Source organism: Tympanuchus pallidicinctus, unplaced genomic scaffold, assembly GCF_026119805.1.
Source record: "Tympanuchus pallidicinctus isolate F22 unplaced genomic scaffold, pur_lepc_1.0 scaffold2, whole genome shotgun sequence".
Classification (NCBI taxonomy): domain Eukaryota; kingdom Metazoa; phylum Chordata; class Aves; order Galliformes; family Phasianidae; genus Tympanuchus; species Tympanuchus pallidicinctus.
The window spans coordinates 39692703-39709706 of record NW_026294721.1 but is presented as its reverse complement, the minus strand read 5'-3'; the positions used below and the strand labels follow the sequence as shown (position 1 = coordinate 39709706).

Genomic DNA, 17004 nt, shown 5'->3' with positions numbered 1-17004 from the left:
ATTTCTAGATACACTGCACAAATGGAGTTTTCTTCTGTTAGGTCCTTCAAAAGACAGAAACATTACAGTGTTTTAAAGAATCTAATTTCTTTATCAAGCACTAAACCATTTTGGCACATCAAGCTAAAATTCTTGTTTTGCTACCTTGAAGTAAGCCACGTTTCTGATCAGTCTTCAAAAACAGTAAACATGACAGAAACATATGAGATAATAGAAACTATATTCAGATGCATGAATATGCTATTCCTACCAAGCTTTTTGGGAGTGCGGGTAAAGGTTCCTTTCACAGTTCGGCAATGGGAGTTATCTCCACCACAGACGCCACACTTATCTTCAGCCTTATTAGAACCAATTTCCTTGTCACAACCCACTTTCTGCAGAATGAAGAGCAAAAAGAAACATGGCTTTATCATAAGCTGTAAGGTTTAGCTGTAGAGGGATGCAATCTCAAAATCAATGCATAGAGGAAATTACTAGCCAACAGTGATCTATTTCATTTAAACACAAATTACTTGAAAGCTTGTTGCTGGGTAACGGTTTTCAGGTGAAGAACAGGAATTGATTCTCAGATTATGTCCACTGTACATCAAGACTAGGAAAGATGGAAAAGAGCAAAATAGGGACAATTCCTTTCAGATGCAAAACTAAGTGAAAAAATGGCAAATTAAATTGTCAGTTGAAGAAAAGTAAATTGTTTCCGTGGAATGGACCTGTGTCATTGCTCTAATGTAATTTAATTCTGAAGTAATTATGATGAATATGATGCTGCAAATATTTCAAATTATCTGCAAAGTCTATCTCTTTTTCTCTGATTGCTGCTGAACAGTTAACACAGCACAGTCCAAACTCAGCAATGAGCTTGAGAAGCTGTCACTCACCACACATTCTCCACGAACACAAATGCTGTAGGGATCTTTATATGAACAGCGAGTCCCATCATGTGCCAATTGTTTCATATAAGCAACATCTCCCGTTTCTTTGGACTGGCAGTACAGGTGGCATCTCTTATTAGCTGCATAGCAGGAAAACAGACGTAACTGCATAAGTTAAAAGCAATTCAGATGAGTTTCAGAAAAACATCTCACTAAAGGCATAAAGAGAATATTACAGACATAGAATGGACCTTATGCACACACCTAGGGGGGAAAAAGCAACTAATTTGCTGTTGTGTGAATTTTAGGCCTATCAGTATCACAGATACTCTCACAGAAATCAGACTGCTTCCAAAGAAGCTCCTAGAACTGGGTTCCCCACTATTCTTCAAGTAGCCTTCAGTTTGATTCTGTTGCAGCACTGCAGAGTTTAGGAAATTACATCACATGAAAGAATAGAAGATTTGGATTTCAAATTCCTTTAGTCTTTTTGGAAAATGCCAGCTGAACAAATATTTCTTTATCACTACTGGAATCTGATCCCCCAGCCACGCATATGAAGAGTTTCAAAGGAGATGCCTGAGGAAAAAATACTAGCAACTCAAAGCAGCTCTGAAATCCCTTTCAGCAAGCAATGAATCTTTATGCTTGAAGCTGTCCTTTTTACTCAGGATGACTGCTGGATTACATTAATGTTAAGAGTGAAGAGTCAGGCTCAGGTAGATGGATTTATCTAAGAATGGGAAAATACTTAGAAGGACTTCTCAAGTAGAACACTAATTAGAACTCTATTTCAACTTCCAGTGCAATTTCCTAGCAGCAGTCCTCATTGACCATTAACATTTTGCGCTCATATAGATGAACAGCTGTACAGGAGAGACCAAGAAGAGTCCTTCATGATCTGAGCAGCAGCTTTCCACATTTGGCACCAACAGCAGAGCCAGAGCTTCACAGTGCGCTGCATTAATTGCTATGGCACCCACCAGCTATTCCATCAGGAGCTCAGAGCCTCTATGCCTCTTGCTACATCCTGTTCTCACTAGAAAGAGGATGAAAGTCAGAGGAAAACAGCTGGGCAAGGGTTGGTGAAGTTACAACTGTCTCACACTGCAGCTATTCCTTTACCCTGGACCATCCTCTTTTCCTGCTTTGTAGTCATACCTACTACACTTTTCTTACGCTGTAGTCTCTATGTGGCAAAAGAAACAAGACCCCCCCCATAAGATCTGTGAGATTCCAGCACTGACTTGTAGTAAACACAAATAACAGAACTTACAGTCAGGGTGTTCATATGGCAGCCAGTGGTGTTTGCTGTTCTGATACTCAAAGTGGGAATTGCGTTGCTGACATTGCTGCGCTCTGAAGTCCTCAAAGTGCTTTGGACACTCTTCCGTATTACACAGTTGAAACTCAAAATTGACACCAACACAATCTTCACCTCCATTAATTGGCCTGGGAGAAGAAAACATCTGTGAGATTATAAAACCCTCAAGGCTTTGGGTCTACAATTTTGTTATCAGTCTTAAGTGCAATTTCACACTTGATTCTAAAGAGACAATTTTACAAAAAAGGAGTGTGAACTGACAGAACTGGAAACAAAGCAGTTACCTTGCACAGATATGCACTTGCAATGTAACCTCCATGCTTACTCAAACATCCCAAAGGCATATACTGACATGCAGAAACAATACATATACACATCTATGCTGTCAATAGTTGATTTACAACTGGAGACTATCTAATAGTTCATCCCAAAGCTTGTTGAGCTTGCACTCTATGTTCTCTTCACTCTCTTACACATCAGTTAAATTTTTCATAGGATGGTTTTCCACAGGCTTTCCTCTGGAAATCACTGGATTCACTAAAAATGATTCTGGCTCCTTGCAAAAGGTGATGTTTCAAGGGGCTTGAACACAATGTGAATTTTAGGAGATTCCATCTCAAAACACAAATGCCATTTCAGCAGACACCTGCAATGATTACCAGTTGACTGGAACTACCACCAAGGCAGAAGACCTACATTGGATTGTTGCACTGGCGCGTTCGGAAGCGAACTCCAGTTCCACAGGTTCGTGAGCAGGAGCCAAATTTTGTCCAGGGTCCCCAGTTGCCATCCTGCTTCAGCTGGTTAGCATTCTTCCACATGCAGTGACCTTTGTAGCACCACTGAGAGAAAACAGGCATGGAAAGCAGGAGAGCAGAAACAAAATCAAACCAAACATAATCACAGTAAATTTAAAAGTGCACAGAGGTGAGCTCGTGGAGCAAAGAGGGTCTTCGTACTCTAGGCCCAGGAGTGCCCAATCCCTCTCTTTCATGGCTGTCTGTTCCATGGATAAACAACAGTGCCACATCTGAGCGTGTATCCTTCTATGGGCAGAAACACGAAGATCAACACGTTCTTTTGACTTCATTTAAGTCATCCTTTGTCTCATATGAATCCTAATTCCTACCATGTTTTAAAGGAATTTTTATGTTCTGACTACTGTATCACAGAATAAGATCCCTGCTGAAGATTAGTAGCTTTTTTTTTCTTTTTTTCCTCATACTCAAACATTATATTCACGCAAACAAGATGCAACAGCAGGCTAGTCACTAGTCAGCAAGTTTTTTGGCTACTGGTTAGGGCATTTCCAGACATCATAAGTGGCTCTCCTGTAGCTGAAAATACATGGAATTTGTTAAATAAACATTTGCTTGAGTATAATTGTATGATCAAAAATGAATTAGCAGCAGAACATTCTCTAATGTTAAAAGACAAAATTAAAGAGCTAATCCTAAGCCTGTACAAACATTTAGCCACAGGATGTCTGGACCACAAGTACTGAGAAGAGTTTGGGACTATGTACTCCCATCCTACAGTGATTCTGTCATCTGCTACCACGGATTCTTAATGACACTTTAAGGACACTTTGCAGAAGAGAGAATAATATTAAAAATAATAATAATTAAAAAAAAAAAAAAAACATAACAAAAAGGCTACAGAGGAAAATGTGAGTGCCCTACACCTCACCTATGATTTTAACACCCTCACCTTCCAAAATACAGCCTATGTAACAGCCAGCTTTGTACATTTCAAAGAAGACAAAGTGGGAAATCACAGCTCCCACTTTTTCCTTTCTTTGGTGCCAACTCGGGGGATGCTGTGCAATTGTCTATTTTCCTGTGTGCTTTTCAACCCAAATTAATGCAACTGCTTGTGTGTGTTTCTTTTTAATACATAGTTGGAAACACAATACTTACTTTTCCAGGGGCACATTCTGTCCCATCGAGTGGAGGTCCTTTCTTAGTCTTACAGAAATACGGGTTATCTGGATGGCTACACCACAACTGCTTGCACGGATCAAAGGTTCGGAACTGAAATATAGGACATTTATGAGATGAAAAACAACATTAGATTACTGATACCTTTTGGGTAAGGATTCAAACCAATCTAATCTATGCTAATCTAGCATAGCCACCAACAAGTCAAGTATCTTTGGAAAGAAAATGGCAATGATTACTCCCCACATCCTCTGGTGCTAAAGGAAGGAGGAGATGCCCAGAAGTGAGAGGAAAATTAGTTTTCTCCCTTTCTTTCTTGGGATCACAGGCTTGCTGCCACAAGTCTGTGTCATGTAGACCACGCTGCTGTCCTCTTGACTGCTATACCAAATGACTCAGATGACTGGCTCTGGCTTTCACCCATAAATATCTCTCTCCTTCTTTATTGTATCTGCTTAAACTACTCCATTAACTGATATTTAATTGTGAGAAAATACATTGCAACTATTAAATAAGGCCAAACACCAACTTGCTGAAATGAATGTTTGTGTTTGCAATGACTGCCCTGGACATACCGCTGTGCACATTTTGTAGCCAACACCAAAATCAAAGCGGCACTGTTCATCCATGGAATAATTGATGCCTGGCAGTTCAGGGAGCTTGGGCCAATCATGTTCAAAAGGATCGTCAAGAAGACAGTCGTAAGAGCTGTGGAAAGATGCACAGAAAAGATAGTGAGAAAATGTAGTAATTGTTTTTTTTTATCAATACAATCAAACTCTTCATTCTGAGATGTCAATATTGTGACAATATTCATTTTCTCAAATCTGTTATTGTTACCTGAAGCACTAACAGCCCCTTCTCTAGAATACTGCTCAGTGAAATGTGACTGAGCACTGGATGAGAAGATCCTACAGAATCTCTGTATTTGCTGGATACTGAAGAGAAGCATCTCCCACCCTTCCCTGATCTAATGGTATGTGTAGAATTTGCACTTTGTTTTCCCATCACCATAGACAGAAAACAAGCACTTCTCAATTCTCAGTTCCAAAAGGCAACATTTCAATGTGCTTCAAACTGTAACATGAATCCTATATAATCCCAGTATAAGGATTATACACCTTCTGTAGTCAGAGTGAGCCTTTCCACTGACTTTACGGGGCTTTAAAATAGAACAGTAGTCTGAGAACAGGCCCACTTACCTGAAATCTACAGCATACACAGGGACAAAAAACAGGTTATGCAAAGGGCAAGAATAAGGCCTGCTTTTTACTCATTCCTGTTAAACTTTTGGTGGGCTGCTCTTCCTGCACAAGGATAAAATTCCATTTTAATCTCAAAGGTCTTGATGTAAAATTTCATGCATCAGGTTACTGATGGGATTCCTCATTGGAATCCATGCCATAGTGGGTCAATTTAAGTTTTCACTCAGTTCTGACTTGCAAAACCAGTTATTTGCAATAAAGGAGTAAGAACTGGATGAGAAAGCATTTACATGGGAGACTATGCACATAAATACAGGGAGACATCACTCCTATGCTCTCTGTTTCCCTTTTCTCCTTAATTCAGTGACATTCATGTTGCATTTTCTCTCTTCCACAAATTTTACTAGTTCTTCTCAGCTTAGGGCTTCATCTTCCCAGTTTCACAAAAGCACTTGTACAGAAATAAAAAATGTAGGAAAAACACCAACTTCCTTAAATAAAGTCTTCCAGACAGACACCCGGTACCATTCCCAGAAGATGCAATGAGTGTTGTGTAAAACTGTAGGTGAGGATTTTGCTTTTCTAATATAGATGCATGGCAACAAAGGTGATCAGAAAACTGTATTACTGGAGAGAGCCAGAAATGGAGGTTCCTCTTCCTCACTGCTACTGCAGTGATGGACAGGGAAGCCTACTGGAATTCCTCTGTATATCTGTTTGGAAGGAGAGAAGCCTACACAAGAGGATCCCATTCCTTCCTATCTGTGAAGCCTCAGTACCACTGCGTTTATAAAAGAGACTTCCACAGACAAGGGTTCAATTTATGACACTTGAGGATTGTTTCTCTTCTTTGCTCTCTGATGGAGGGCAGCCCATTGGCCCCACATCTCAGGAAACTGCAAAGACTTCTGTTTCCTTTAGTAAAACCACCATCAATGAGTGCTAATAAGTTCTTACTGTATGTATCTTTTGAGTTCTTGGCCACTGCATCTGGACCAGTGGTAACGATGAAAGGCAGCCTGCACCAAGGGAGCCATAACACTCCCCATTGCTGTCTCATCCCCACATCTGTTCCCTTGCCCATCATGCTCCATTCCCAGCCTGAAACAAAGAATTGGTATCAGAGCTTCAGCAGTTTCTACTTTTCAACTGGTAGAACAGCTGTAAAGAAAACAGATTCTCATGCAAATGTAGTCATTCAAGATGAAATTGTTCTCTGCATGCTACAGATATCACCTGCTTTTCAAATAGAACTTTGATGTCAAAATATAAGGACTCTAAATACTCTAGAAACTAACTAATTAGATGACGATTTCTACATTGGATAACAGAAAACGGCAGTTCTGCTTACCATTGAGCATCTCATTCAGACATTTAATTATTCATGACAGTACACTCATTTATCTAAAGCACCTACTTATACATCTTGCTAACACGGTTGTAATGCTGTGCATCCAAAGAGCTAACTAAGTTAGCATAGTAAACTTCCAAAAGTGTGCATCTGGTGCAGCTTGTCGGGCAAGTGACATGGTCACCTCACATTTGGCTAAACTCCTCCTACATTACTCTGGACAAAAACAACAACAGAGCCCACTGAGCTGAACAAGAAGCCTGCGCTACTTAAAGACAACATTAATTCACCCAGCAGTTGACAGAGATCTTTCCCTGAATCAATTATTCTCAGCCTAACATTTTATCACTCCTTAAGAAGTATCAATTTAACAAATCAGCACTTTCAGTCAATGAGAAGAAAGAATTTTAAGGATGCTTGGTAAGCTACCGTCTCCACTGCTTGTACTTTCCAGGTTTCTTTCTTAATTATCTCACCATCACCCTAAAGAAAATGGGTTCCTGCTCTCTCTTTCCTTTGTCTTCTTTCCTCGCTTACTTATTCATTGCTAAAACCACTGATGTGTTCCATGATGATAATATTATTTGGATGGCTGTCATATAGCCATTAAAATTAAATCACTTTAAGTAAAAAGGAGATGCAGCACCATATTGTTAATCTAATTTTATGTTAGACTTACACGTGACCAGTTTCATGAGCAACAACAAAAGCTGATGAAAACCCATCCTCATGGTTGAGAGTACAGCTTCGGACCGGGTGACACATGCCAGTAACAGGAGCATATCCTATTGAGAGAAATCATGTCTGACTGCTTTACCCATTACATTTCACAGAATCATAGAATGGCTTGGGTTGGAAGAGAAATTAAATCCCACTCAGTTCCAACATGCAGCTGGTTACTACCCACCAGATCAGGCTGCCCAGGGTCCCATCCAACCTGGCCTTAAGCATCTCCAGGGATGGGGCATCTGTAGCTTTTCTGGACAGCCTGTTCCACTTGACACCCCAATACATTTACTACCAGAGAAGAACCAAGGATTCTCTTCCTCTGATTGTCAATTTCTCCTGTCTCTGCAATTCCTGTCAGTGTTAATGGCTCTGACAAACTTGGTTTGATTCTGCATACATCTAGATTACTTCAGGCACTTACACTCATAAAAAAAAAAATGCAGAAGATTCCCATTCAATTAAAAGACAGAGTTTTTTTCATTCCTTTGTATGTATTTGTATTAATACCATCAAGTAATTACTGCTTAGTAAATATTACATGCCTTGTCATCAGCAAAAGCCAAAATCTGAAGGTAGGGAGACCGCCTAAGATCTCATTCTGGAATGCAAGTCCAGACATGAATGAGGACTAAGGACTCTTGCCTCACCCTGAAAGATGAAGGAACTGACATAGACATCTACAAAATCTCTAGCCAGATGGTCAGAACATGGCACATTTTTCAAAAAGCTATGTGAAGAAGCAGACTCATGCCTCAGTAAGAGCTCACCAGCATAAAATCTGAAAAACCTTCTTAATAAAGGGTATTTCTGACTAAAAGCAGGTCTCTCTTACCTTCTACTACGCAAAAATTGGTAAATTCTGCACATTAGACCTGAATGATACCATGCTAAACCATGTATCATACTGTTTTTCCATGACTAGATAATGAATGGGGGCCTATTGTTCAAAGAGAAGTTGCAGAATTTGTATCAAAGGCAAAGAAATTGGGCATCGCACTAGAAGAGACTATGAAGGCTGACAGAGAGAATGAAGCCAAAGAACCATTTGCAGAGCAGCACCGGAGCTGGGCATGTGGCTCAACTACCAGGAGGAGCTAGAGGATTTTATCTTTCTAGCAACAGATATAGAGAACATTCAGAGGGGAAACAGTGTGTTTGAGGAAACTGAGACATGGAAGACAGAAGACATTTCTGACTGTATAGTGTTAGATTTTTTGCAGCGAAGGCCATCACATTTAGTGGGACAGCTTTGTTTCAGAAACTGCTCTGTTTTCTAGTCCTTTTTTTCCACCTGCAAGCAGAAAAAAGAAGCACAGAAACCCACAATGTTTCTGCTAAGAGGAGCCCTTATTCCTACCACAGACCACAGCATACAAGATGAGTGCTAGTTTGGTCTGGGTAAATGATTATAGGGTGCATATTCTGAATGCAACTACATGAGAACCAAAGAAATAAAAAACGGGACTAGTTTGCAATGCTGCACAGAGCAGTAACACTTCAGAAGTCTCACCCAGACTCCCATTTTTCTGCACTGACATAAATCATGCTTTGTGAATTTACTTTCAATTATCATTAATTCCTTGAGTGAAAAGGACTAATGCATCTATCAAAAGAGGTAAAAAGCTAGTTATAAGAAAAAATCTACTGTGAGTGATGCAGTAAAACAAAAACAAAGTGGAATGCAAAGTACACTGAGAATTCCTCATGTGCCCTGCATGCACATGCAAAAATATATTTGTCTGAAGAAGGCAACGGTTATTTACATACTATAAGGTAAAATCTAATCTGTTGCAGTTAGATATAAGTGGCAAGGTCTACCTGGTTTTTAAAAAAGCATGTAGAATGAAATAGAGTGAGTACTTTCTCTTCACAACGTACTAGCAAGTACATGCTTAGACTGTCCATACGGGCCTTTTCTAAACCCAGAATAGGAAACTGAAAGTTATGAGTGTACACGCTTTCCTGAACAGAATCAGGTTTCAATCTATCTTCAAAATTGAACACTTCAGGTATTTTCTGAATCAATGCCTACATTCCTTAATCTCTCTGGGCCACACAACAATGCAATTTTCATCTTTTTTCTCCTTTTCTGTCAGACACTAGACACACACAGACAAAAACCCCAAAGTCCCGATACTTTTGCTTCAGGTCAGCTGCATTACCTTGCATACCAGCAGGCCCAAAATCTTGCCTAGTCAAGAAGATGGCATGATCATGGTGCTCAGAGTGATTGGGGTCTGACTTCTGCTGCTGGTACGCCCAGCGGCAAACATTCTCCAGGCTTCTCGAGGGATTCCCCCTTTCAATCAAGCTAATGGACTGAAAAAGCAATATATTAGAACCAGGATCTTCTAAAGGTAAGAAATTCAGTCAAGTTTTGATTTTCTTGAAGAACCAGCCATGTTCCTGTTTCTCCTTCCCGATTTCACCATCAGTCTAAGTCATAGTAATCCTCTATGATATGAGAAAAGAAAATGAATACACTGGACATTGACCGATCCATTAAAGAGGACTGATACTCTCTCCTAGCTTTCTTGTCCTAGATCCCCAGGCAGAGACAAGGAAACGTACAAGAGTTGCCAAATCAGAGTGCTACTGCTTATATCAATATACTTGTATGTAACAGTGAATGTAGATACGTAATAGCACATATTTAGGATTTTTTTAAAAGACAGTGTAACGAGCATTTATATTCCCTATTAAAATGGTGACAAATAATGGCCCTTCTGTGCAACATTCCTGAATAATATCTAGATAAAGCCTGTAATATGCAGGATAAATGTCAGGAGACAATGTGACTCAGTTTAATTAAATGAGAGTGGAGTGACAACACACAGCCTGTGTGGAGGAAGTGAATAACATAAACACAGAGTACAATGCCTCAACTGGTATAAAACACCATAGCACCAGTAAATCTGTACTGATTAATACAGATTAGCCATCTGTTTTTTGAGACTTTCACTACACAGTATGTCTACAACCACAATGCTTCAAAAGGAAGTGACCAAATTTAATTACAAGGCAAACATCAAAGCAGGCTCAAATTCAGTGCATGAGTTAGATGGAAGGGACATGATCTTTATCAAACCTCAAACAGCACTTAGAACATTCTCATCCTGAACAACGTAACAAGTATTTGTTTCAAAGCTCTGTGAATGTATTTTACCAACAATCAACATGTTGGCACAAGCAAGTCTAAGGCAGAAAGTGGAGGAGTATGTTGTGACTCAGTAAAAGGAGTGTACAGCACAATGAGAAAAGGAGATAGTTACCATAGAAGACTGTGTGGAGACAGGGCAGCAGCAAGCTGTGTTGATCAGTCAAGTTGATTGCCACCACTAAAGTCATTTTCTTCCCTGAGGACTCACGAGGGCAAAAAGTCAGGCTGCAAGTCCAAGCCCCTGGAGTGAGACTGCAGTGGGCTGACGTGCCCCCCACATCCTCTCAGCCTATCCCTCAGCAGCATCAGCAGGATAGGGGCAGAACTAATCACTTCTGTCTCTTGAAGCAAGAGTCCTCACAGGTACTGCACCAATCACTGCAATCTTGCATTTAAGCACAGACAGTTGGTGACATTAAGAAAATACACTGGAAAAGGAGCTTTCCAGTGGAATGAATCCATCTGATATGACAAAAATATTTGATTGCTGCAGTCTTCCAGCTTCTTAGTAATAAATAAAGTGCAAAGTGATAGTGCAGCCTGTTCTACACCACTCTTCACAAAAAGGGACAGTGATGGCTCATTGCAGGAATGCAAGCACAAGCACATTTAGCATGTGTTGGAAAAGGAGGCAGCTCCCTGGAATTTACACTTTGGTAGACTTCTGCTTCCACAGCTGCTCATGTAGTTCCTATGGACTATGATTACAAAGACTACGAATGCAAAGAACTGGTTTGGAGGCTTGCTTACCTTTGCATACCCCAGCATGATCATTCGGACCAGCACAACATTTATGTGAACACCCAAGGATTCATCATGGTAAATTTCATTCACCTGAGAAAATAGAAAGGAAAACTTAAAAAGAAAAAGACATGGGTGATACAAAGGGAACTTCCAAGGCCATGTATCTGTTATTTCAAGAGCTTCAACCACTATTTTTCTCAGAGGAGGATTCAAGTCTCAAATCACTTCCATGCAGTGAGAAATGTAGACTATACTTCCTGTCATCACGTACTCCCTCACTGAGAACTTTCTGAAGCACATTTCAAGACTCCTCTCAAATTTAATGGCCTTTGGATCAGAGCCAACAGAAAAATTGTTTGGAGAAAGAAAGACTACAAACCCAGCAAATACTTGTCTAAATGCTTAATTTCACTTGTTTGATAAACATGATGAGGAAAATGAAGTTATTCCTGAAAGCAAGGCTATTGCAGCATGGTCACATTCACTGAGGGATTTAAAAGCATTTAAGAGTTTGCATTAACGACAGATAAAACCATCACCATTCGGCCCACATGGCCACTTCTGCTCTGCCATCTGGCCACTCTAACTGTGGATGAATTCCAGATCCTGTTCCTATTTGCTTCGTCAACCATTTGTCTCAATTCAATCATTTTAAACACATGGGATGAATATTTTAGTGGGGAGAAGGAGCGCATATTTTTCATTTTGTAAAAGATTCTTCTGCCAGTAGCTTTTGCTCAAGAAAATATGCCATTAAGTTCAGCATAGGTCTGTCCTCAGAAAATACTTGAGGATTTGACTTAAGGCCATTTCTGCATTTTGAAGCTCTATGTTGGGAAGGCAGAATATTCAGACAACGACACGATCAATGCGACTCCATTTCTGCACACATGTAAGCATGTGTTTAGCTTTAAAGATCTGAATAATAGTCCTGATTCTAGATCAATCTTAAAATTAATGGGCAAAGTCTTTCCAAATCCCAGAAATGCTTTGGATGTTCTCATCTAAAAGTTTTAAAGTCAACAGAATTGCCAGAGACATAAACTCTGAAGTATACCTCACACAGTAATGATATCTCCAAATACACTCAATTTCTGCAAGTCAACACATTCCATTTTAAAAGTTCACCAACTGCATGAAAGCATGTAACATTTACAGGATCTGGAAAGACTTACTATGCACATTAAAAACAACTGCTAGCCAGAGAAAACACCCATACATAAGACATCCTCAAGAGACATCAAAACTCTCATCTTCAAGAGCTGTAGAAAACACACAGGAAAAACTAAAATCTCACAAAGAGCCCTCACAAAAGAGTCCATGGCTTTGCATGAAATAAGGTTTGCAGAGGTCTCCAATGAGGTCTATGCGCAATGTTTAAAGACAGAATTTTTATTTCAGTGTTTTTAGTTTGATTTCCAAATGAAATAAAGATCAGATACTTGCTCCTTCTGTCAGTGCTAGTGTCCCAGTACATTTGGGGCCTGTTGATTGCTTTCCAGCAACACTTGCAAAACTATAAAGACCTTGAAGAAATCAAGTATGTAGAAGATTTGAGGAAAGTAAGCAGTTTACTGGAAATAACAATGTTACTACTGCTCCCATGCAAGCAAAAATTGAATATTCTCCACTACACGTAGGAAAGGAAGCTCAGAGTATGCACACAGAAGCTCTTCAATACTCCCATAATGAGAACAGCTTATATCCCATTAGAGAGCACAGCCATAGGACAGCCAGCCAGAGGTAACGTAGCAGTTCCACTGTTCACCAAACAGCTGAAATTTTTCACCGTTGTTTTAGTTTTGAATAATTTATTTCAGAAGCAACAAATGCTGCTGCTCTGATCTTTAAAGTCAAATTAGTACAAAAGTAACCGCATAATTCTAAATAGAGTATTAGTGGAATTTAAGTTTTAAAAAAATCGTGTAGATGACAGGTCAGAAATTGTTCCTCTTGAGGACCTTCTTTGTGCCTGGTAAGGTGAGAAATGTCCTTTCACCAGAGTATGAATTAGGGAGCTAAAACATCTGCAGCTCATCAATGAAGCTACTTATTCCCATCAAAATAGAATAAATATTATATTATGGGTAATCGGTGAAAAGTAAATACCACTGTTTGGAGCAAGGTTGGTATATTTGAGCAATATTTAGAGATTTTTTATTTTTTTTTTACTAAGGCTAAACAAAACTTTCCCCTTCCCCTGAGGCAAAAAAGGTCGTTCTGAGTTCTCCAGTTTGTGGGACCTGGCACAATGATTTCAGTCCATGGTTTTAAAAAATGCAATCCCTTTTAGGACTAACTGAGAACAGACTGTCAGCAGGATAGTTTTACAAGAAATGAGCACACAGCTTAGACTGCTCGCCTCATGAAGCAATTATTCCAAAGTTCAATTATTCATATTTTCTCCTTAGCAATGCAATAGTATTGCTTCCACCAAAGTTCATCTCGGACAAACGTTCACAACTTCCCTTGCGCCAAGAAACAACAAGCTTCCCAGAAGTGACCTTCAAAAAGACATAAAGGATCCTGGAACCAACTGAAAGTTTCAAGTCTTCCTCAACACTTTTCTACAACACCTGTTTCTATGGACTGCTTTGGAAGGATGCATTGCAGGATTCCCATGAGGAGCAAGCTCATATATGCTCTCATGACCTAGACACAGGAAATTTTGGAAACCTGTAACCTTGCTAGAAGGCCACAAATCAAAGTAAGTGCTGAAAACTGTCAGTGTAGACTGTAGCGCTTTCAGACTGCTGTAATTGCATCTATGCTGTGGTTATATTGGCAAAACAAATTACATTCCAAGATACTGGTACTGGTACAAAATGCATATATAAATCACACCCCAGGAAGCTTGATTTGTCTAAGCTGAACTTGGGAAACATATCACAGATGTCCAGCTGGCCATACAGATTCTGGTGCAGTATTTAAAAGGAAAAAGTGATTAGGTTGAATTCAATAGTAATATACACAAGAAGTAAATCAGTGCTCTGCTTGGGACAGTGGTGACAAGTGGGAGACTCCACATATGGGACATATCTGTTTACTAAATGGATAATCATTCAAACAGACAACATAAATGTACCTGGCAGGAAACCCTACAGCTACAGTAAGAAGTACTGGAAAATGGAGATAACTGCAAACAAAGGGGTTTCAGGGCCTTCATGGACACTCACCTTTCTACACATTATGAATGCCAAGGGTGAACCCACATTCCTAAACTGATGTACTTGTAAACTGCAGTGATGAAATCAAAGATGTGAAATCAAATGTGCTCTTAGTAGCTGGCCTTTCAAATTTGAGACAGACAGAAAGCAGAGATGTACAGTTGCTTTTGTGCAGGTACTGTGCAATTCCTATTCATGGTTGCCCACCCTCCCTCCTTTCATGGTGTGCAGGCAGGGGCTACAGGTTAACCCAAAGAAATGTGCTGACGTTTTCCTCTGCTCAGTTACAGTAAGCTCCTCTCTCCTTACACCAAATGTTTTATTTGACTGTCCTTGGATTTGGGGGGCAATACAGCTTCAAGGACTTTCTGCCTTGATAAAACGACTTACTTTTCCATGTCTGACTTGTGCAGGGGGAAGTGCAGTTTATTGATTAGCAGGAAAGTTGAGTAATTCAGAATCTAATGATGAATAACATCATCCACTGTACTGCTCGCATCACTGGAAATTGAATAGCTTGAAAATATAGCCTTTTATTGATCTATTGACTACGCATAGGTACAAACCACTAGATTAAAAAGCAAGGAGTGAGATGAGCTCTTTATCAAAAGCTAGGGGCAAAATTAAATTAAAACTGACAAACTAATACATAGGAGAAAGTATAGAAATAGCTCTCCCAACCCATAACCTTGACAGACAACAAGGTAAGTTACAATCTTTGTCACTATCTACAGAATAGGCTATTTGCTGATAAAGAACATCCCTCAGTACTCACTGTGATCTGGAAATGTGAGAAAATGCCTGCTTTTCCACAGAAAACCAGGCTGGGAAATGACAATTCAAAGTTTCAAGTGAGAGAACACAAGTGGTCTCTCCCAGCTGAACACACAACCTGTAGTCCAGCTGTCAGCAGTGAGACTGCTGCAATCACAAGTAGCTTTGCAGTACTGCTGTGCCTCCCAGAACACCACTCAGCAGAGTAAAAAGAACTGGTAGGAATAGTGCTCAGTTTGGGCTTTTTTGGCAACGTTATACACATGTCCTCAAAATAATTTTTAAAAGCTTTGTATGCTTCTGTGTCTGTCACCTGAATCTGCTTTTTTTGCAATATGGGGTTTTTTCCCCTCATTTTCTGTTTCCACTGCATGTTTTTTAAGTCTTGTAACAACTATTACATTATTAAAATCTTGACAGGAAAGCCTAGTTGTTATAAAATACCATTAAATCTAAAAAAAAAAAGTAGCAATCTTCACTGTAATTGACCTATAGCTCCTGAAGGATGAGGTCTTTCACCTTGCACTGGTACTGTATGGGGAAGTACTCCCAGTAGATGGAGCCATTGACGTTTAAGAAAACACACAACTCAACCATGTTTCAGTTCCACTGTTTGCAAAGCTAAATGCTTTGAAGACTAAAAAGCCAATATTCTGAAATCTTCTTCAGTGAAGATTTATTTCAGAAAGAAAAAACAATACAACAGATTTTTTTCATTTCCTGCCAGCAATGCTCTGCATTAATTCATGCAAAGAACAAAGACATGTTTATAACACCTCACATCTGTTAATTCTTCCACAACAACGGTGGCCAACGATCAGAATTAAGGCACAGAGGAGATGACAACTTCTAAATACAACACTCAATGACTGCTTATTTCAAGATCCCTTATCTGGTAACATAAAGAGAAGACTGCTCAAAAATCACGTTTGTGCTGATGATCAGTGAGGTGCATGACAAAAAGAAAACAATTCCTTGCAAGTCTTGTATCAAGGTTATTTTTTTACTCTCAGGCATAACTTTTAATCTCAAACCTTCTAGATGCAAATATTCTCTTGCTTCCATGTTTGCCCAAACTACCTTACCTCCTATTTCACGTTATTCAGTAACATCAATGATCTGTGCAGTTTAGCATAGTCACGAGCTACTGCTCAGGGAAAATCTGTAAATGACATTTCTGAAATACTGCTAGCAAGAAAAGTCCAGCAGATCCACCTGCAGATTACATGCTAATTTACGCTGTACTCAGACACCAGCATTAGCTCTCATTTCCATGTGGAACAGCTCACAGAAGAATGAGCCTCAATGAACCTTTTCTCCTTTATCCATGTTGGTAACATTCAAGCATGTGATCAGGTTAGAAACAGACAAAGTCAGATATCTCATTGTGTTTAGGCCCTGCTATGCACTTCTAGTTGAAGTGAATGAGAGACACTAAAATTCATGGTGGTCCTATCCATGTTATAAAAAAAGCTAAGAGAGATTAAGTTTTGATGGAGATAAAGAGCTGCAGGTATAAAGGTGTAGACATTTCTGGCACTGTCTTTTCCTACCGAGGTGAATCATAAAGCTTCTGTAAACTTCAGCGCTAAGCAGCTTCAATAGTCACCTCCTTGAAATGTTTTTTGCACAAGAAATAAAATTAAGCGTGGGCATTTTTTTCTCTGCTATATTAATGGACAAAAATGCAGAATTATTATTTAGAAAGGTGACATCCTCAAAGCTGCTGTGCTCAGTG

At 39.5% G+C, this 17004-nt stretch overlaps 1 protein-coding gene across 3 annotated transcripts in view; it reads right to left on the bottom strand.

The window, feature by feature from the left end:
• Nucleotides 1-17004, bottom strand: part of ADAMTS3 (ADAM metallopeptidase with thrombospondin type 1 motif 3) — a 141877-nt gene that overhangs the window by 15957 nt on the left and 108916 nt on the right. For all 3 annotated transcript variants that reach the window (XM_052683185.1, XM_052683186.1, XM_052683184.1), the window contains 10 exons: nucleotides 11332-11415; nucleotides 9584-9740; nucleotides 7372-7477; nucleotides 6299-6442; nucleotides 4712-4844; nucleotides 4116-4229; nucleotides 2893-3038; nucleotides 2149-2324; nucleotides 879-1012; nucleotides 251-374 (listed from right to left, as the gene is read on the bottom strand). In XM_052683185.1, coding sequence (XP_052539145.1) covers nucleotides 251-374; nucleotides 879-1012; nucleotides 2149-2324; nucleotides 2893-3038; nucleotides 4116-4229; nucleotides 4712-4844; nucleotides 6299-6442; nucleotides 7372-7477; nucleotides 9584-9740; nucleotides 11332-11415 — 1318 coding nt within the window. The remainder of the gene's footprint in view (nucleotides 1-250; nucleotides 375-878; nucleotides 1013-2148; nucleotides 2325-2892; nucleotides 3039-4115; nucleotides 4230-4711; nucleotides 4845-6298; nucleotides 6443-7371; nucleotides 7478-9583; nucleotides 9741-11331; nucleotides 11416-17004) is intronic.